This window comes from Fopius arisanus, unplaced genomic scaffold (assembly GCF_000806365.1).
Source record: "Fopius arisanus strain USDA-PBARC FA_bdor unplaced genomic scaffold, ASM80636v1 scaffold00057, whole genome shotgun sequence".
Taxonomy (NCBI): Eukaryota; Metazoa; Arthropoda; class Insecta; order Hymenoptera; family Braconidae; genus Fopius; species Fopius arisanus.
In genome coordinates this window covers 44,640-47,890 of record NW_011887796.1, presented here as the reverse complement: position 1 = coordinate 47,890, position 3,251 = coordinate 44,640, and the positions used below count along the sequence as shown (strand labels likewise).

The following is a 3,251-nucleotide window of genomic DNA, read 5'->3' as shown; positions in this document are numbered from 1 at the left end:
GAGATGCTTATTAGGCGACGTTGATTGCACGAGTATTCGTTGATAACTGAAAATTGGGGGGTCCCAAGCTCGTTGCTGACCGTCGGGTCACCGTACCGATGAACCCCGGAAGTGTCCGAAATTCGTCGGTTAATTGTCGTTGGGTTGGTGGGCGTTTTTTCATTTCTACTTTAAACATCCCGCCCGCATTCATCACTCGTGATGAATCCTCGCTGATTATCTATTCTGGTTGTCCTCTAGTTGATCTTTGTTGGTGTCTTCTGGTTGATGTTCTGGTGGTGGATCCGTTAGTAGCAAGCAGAGTTTTGCTATTGGTCTGGTGAAGGTGAGACGTTGAACTCGGGCATTCTGTGGCTCTGGCTCTCCGTCCCGATTCGTTGGGATTTCTGCACGTGCTGTTATTAATTCAGCCACTCTTACGAGTCCATCAGCTCCTGGCCTTACAGCAGTAACTCTCGCCAGAGGCCAATGTGCTGGAGGTTGATCATCGTCGATCATCAGGACCATGTCTCCTTCGTTGATGTTCCGTTGACGTTGATTCCATTTATACGTTGAATGATAACGTTGAAGACATTCTCTGGACCATCTGTACCAGAATTGTTGAGTTTTTGCGTCACCAGATTCCATCTGGTGATTTTCGTTGTGTTGGCGTCGAGTTGAGATGGCTCCGGGATGAGTTGGAGAGGCTCTCCGATGAGGAAGTGCCTTGGTGTTAATACCTGCAGGTCATCAGGATCATCCGTCATTGGGACAATTGGCCTCGAGTTGAGACAGGCCTCGATCTGCACCAGGACCGTATTTAACTCTTCATAAGTTAATGTTGTGGTTCCCAGCACTCGTCGTAGATGGTATTTCGTTGATTTTACCGCAGCTTCCCACTTTCCTCCGAAGTGAGGGGCTTTTGGTGGGATGAATTTCCACTGCGTACCGTTGTGTGCCAATGCTGCTCTAATTTGTTGGTTCTCGGGAGACTGTTGATTGTACAGTCTGTTGAGTTCGTTGGCTGCTCCCTCGAACGTTGTGGCGTTGTCGCTATACATTACAGCTGGAATGCCTCGCCTTCCAGTGAATCTTTTGTAGGCAGCAATAAACGCGTCCGTTGTTTGTCTGTTGACCAGCTCTAGGTGCACGGCTGATGTGCTAAAACAGACAAAGACAGCAATATGGACAGTTGATGGTTGAGCGTTCGTTGGCCTCCACTTTAGAATTGGAAGAGGTCCTGCATAATCGATTCTAGTGTGCAGGAATGGTCGTGAAGGCGTTGCTCTCGGCGTTGGGAGCTGACCCATCAGCTGTTGTGCTCGTGTTGCCCTGAACCTGGTGCAGACAGAGCAGCTCAGTATAAACGCTTGTACTGATCTTCTGCCTCCAACGATCCAGTATCGTTGTCTGATGTAGGCCATGGTGAGTTGTGCTCCTCCGTGTAGAGTTTTCTGGTGAGCTTCGTTGATGATTAACGTTGTTAGCCGAGACTTCCGTGGCAATATCACTGGGTGAATTTCGTCTGGATCGAGCAGTGAGTTTTTCAGTCGTCCACCCAGCCGTAGAATTCCTTGGTCGTCTATTCTCGGCGTCAGTTTGGCCAGTGGATGTTGTCGAGGAAGTTGAGTGTTCTCGTTGAGGTTCTGCAACACCGATTGAAAGTATTGTTTTTGGGTTACCTTTACCCAGAAGATCCTCGCTTCGTTGAGTTCTCTCGTTGTCAGCACTGGCGTGTCTGGCGTTGGTTGTCTGCGAAGTCGTGGCATTGCTCGATTTATCGTTGCTGTGACTTGTAGAACCTTAGACAACGTGGAGTATCTGTTGAGGAACTCTGCCAATGGATGCTGTCTAACTTCAACAGCCACTGCGTGAGCTGATGCTGGTCTCTCTTCAAGTGAGACCTCCGTTGGAGTATTGGTTGTGTTTTGTGGCCAGGCTGATGGCGGTTTGGCTAGCCAGTCAGGCCCGTTCCACCACAGGTGATGTTCGTTGAGTTGAGTCGGTGATATGCCACGTGAAGCACAGTCAGCGGGGTTGTGAATTCCGCCAACATGTCTCCACACAGCTGTTGGTAATTCTTCCTGGATTTTCGTCACTCTTTTGTGAACGAACTCCTTCCATCGTGATGGATGGCTGTTGATCCATGCCAAGGCGACCGATGAATCAGACCAGCGGTATATCTCTGCGTTGAGTTCCAACGTTTGTTGAGTCCAGCTGACTATTTTTGTCAGCAGGAGGGCTGCGGTGAGCTCTAGGCGTGGAATCGTCATTCTCTTCAGAGGTGCTACCCTTGTTTTCGCACACATCAAGTTGACTGTTGGTGTTTCGTTGCCTCGTTGAGTTCGTAAGTAGACGACTGCCCCCATGGCAACCGTCGATGCGTCTGCAAATCCATGTATTTGTACGTTGGTGATTGTTGGAGATAGGCTCAGCCATCTGGGGATGGAGAGCTGGTCGAGTTGCGTGAGTTCGTCCCTGCACTCTTTCCACCGTCGTACGTATTCAAGTGGCAGTTGATCATCCCACGTTGATTTTAGCAACCAGAGTTCTTGGATTAATATTTTTCCTCGAACTATGATTGGTGCGATGAATCCAAGAGGGTCGAAAATCTGAGCTATTTCCGACAACAGTGTTCTCTTGGTGAAGTTCGTTGAGTTGAAGGTCTTTGCTTTGTAGTGGAATGAGTCCGTTGATGGATGCCAACACAATCCGAGAGTTTTTATCATTGTCTCTTCGAATTGCACTGGACCTGCCGTTCCCGTTGACAAGTTGAGTTGCTCGAGTATCTCTGGGTGATTGCTCGTCCACTTTTGGAGTGGAAATCCGCCCGCATGGCAGATTTGTTGAAGTTGCGTTATCATTTCTGTTGTTTCTTCCTCTGAGTCAGCTCCACCATAAATGTCGTCGACGTAAGGCCCTTTAGTTAGCGGTGGCACTGCTGCTGGGAATCGTTGACCTTCATCATTGACTAGCTGCTGCAGGACTCTCAGCGAGAGCCATGGGGAACATTTCTGCCCGTATGTGACTGTGGTGAGTTGGAAGGTCACCAGTCGTTGTGTTTCATCTATCCACAGAATACGTTGCAGGTCAGTCATCTTTGTGCACGTTGATTTGTCGAAACATCTTGACGATGTCGGTGCCAAAGACGATTCGATGTCTTCTCAACCATGTGAGAACATCCATTGCATCCACTTGAAGCTTCCCGCCCGCGTGGAGGATGTCGTTGAGTGAGATGCCCGAAGTTGTTTTGTTGGAGCCGTTGAAAACCA

The 3,251-nt window shown here is 49.0% G+C and overlaps 1 protein-coding gene across 1 annotated transcript; it reads right to left on the bottom strand.

Annotated features, from left to right (window-relative positions):
• Window positions 1–497: 497 nt before the first annotated feature.
• LOC105268471 (uncharacterized) lies at window positions 498–3,077 on the bottom strand. Its single transcript, XM_011308063.1, has one exon. It carries the CDS (start codon window positions 3,075–3,077, stop codon window positions 498–500), a length of 2,580 nt encoding a protein of 859 aa, XP_011306365.1.
• Window positions 3,078–3,251: the final 174 nt, after the last annotated feature.

Excerpts from the sequence above, each read along its gene's own strand:
- LOC105268471 (XM_011308063.1), bottom strand. The coding sequence starts at position 3,077 with ATGACTGACCTGCAACGTATTCTGTGGATAGATGAAACACAACGACTG.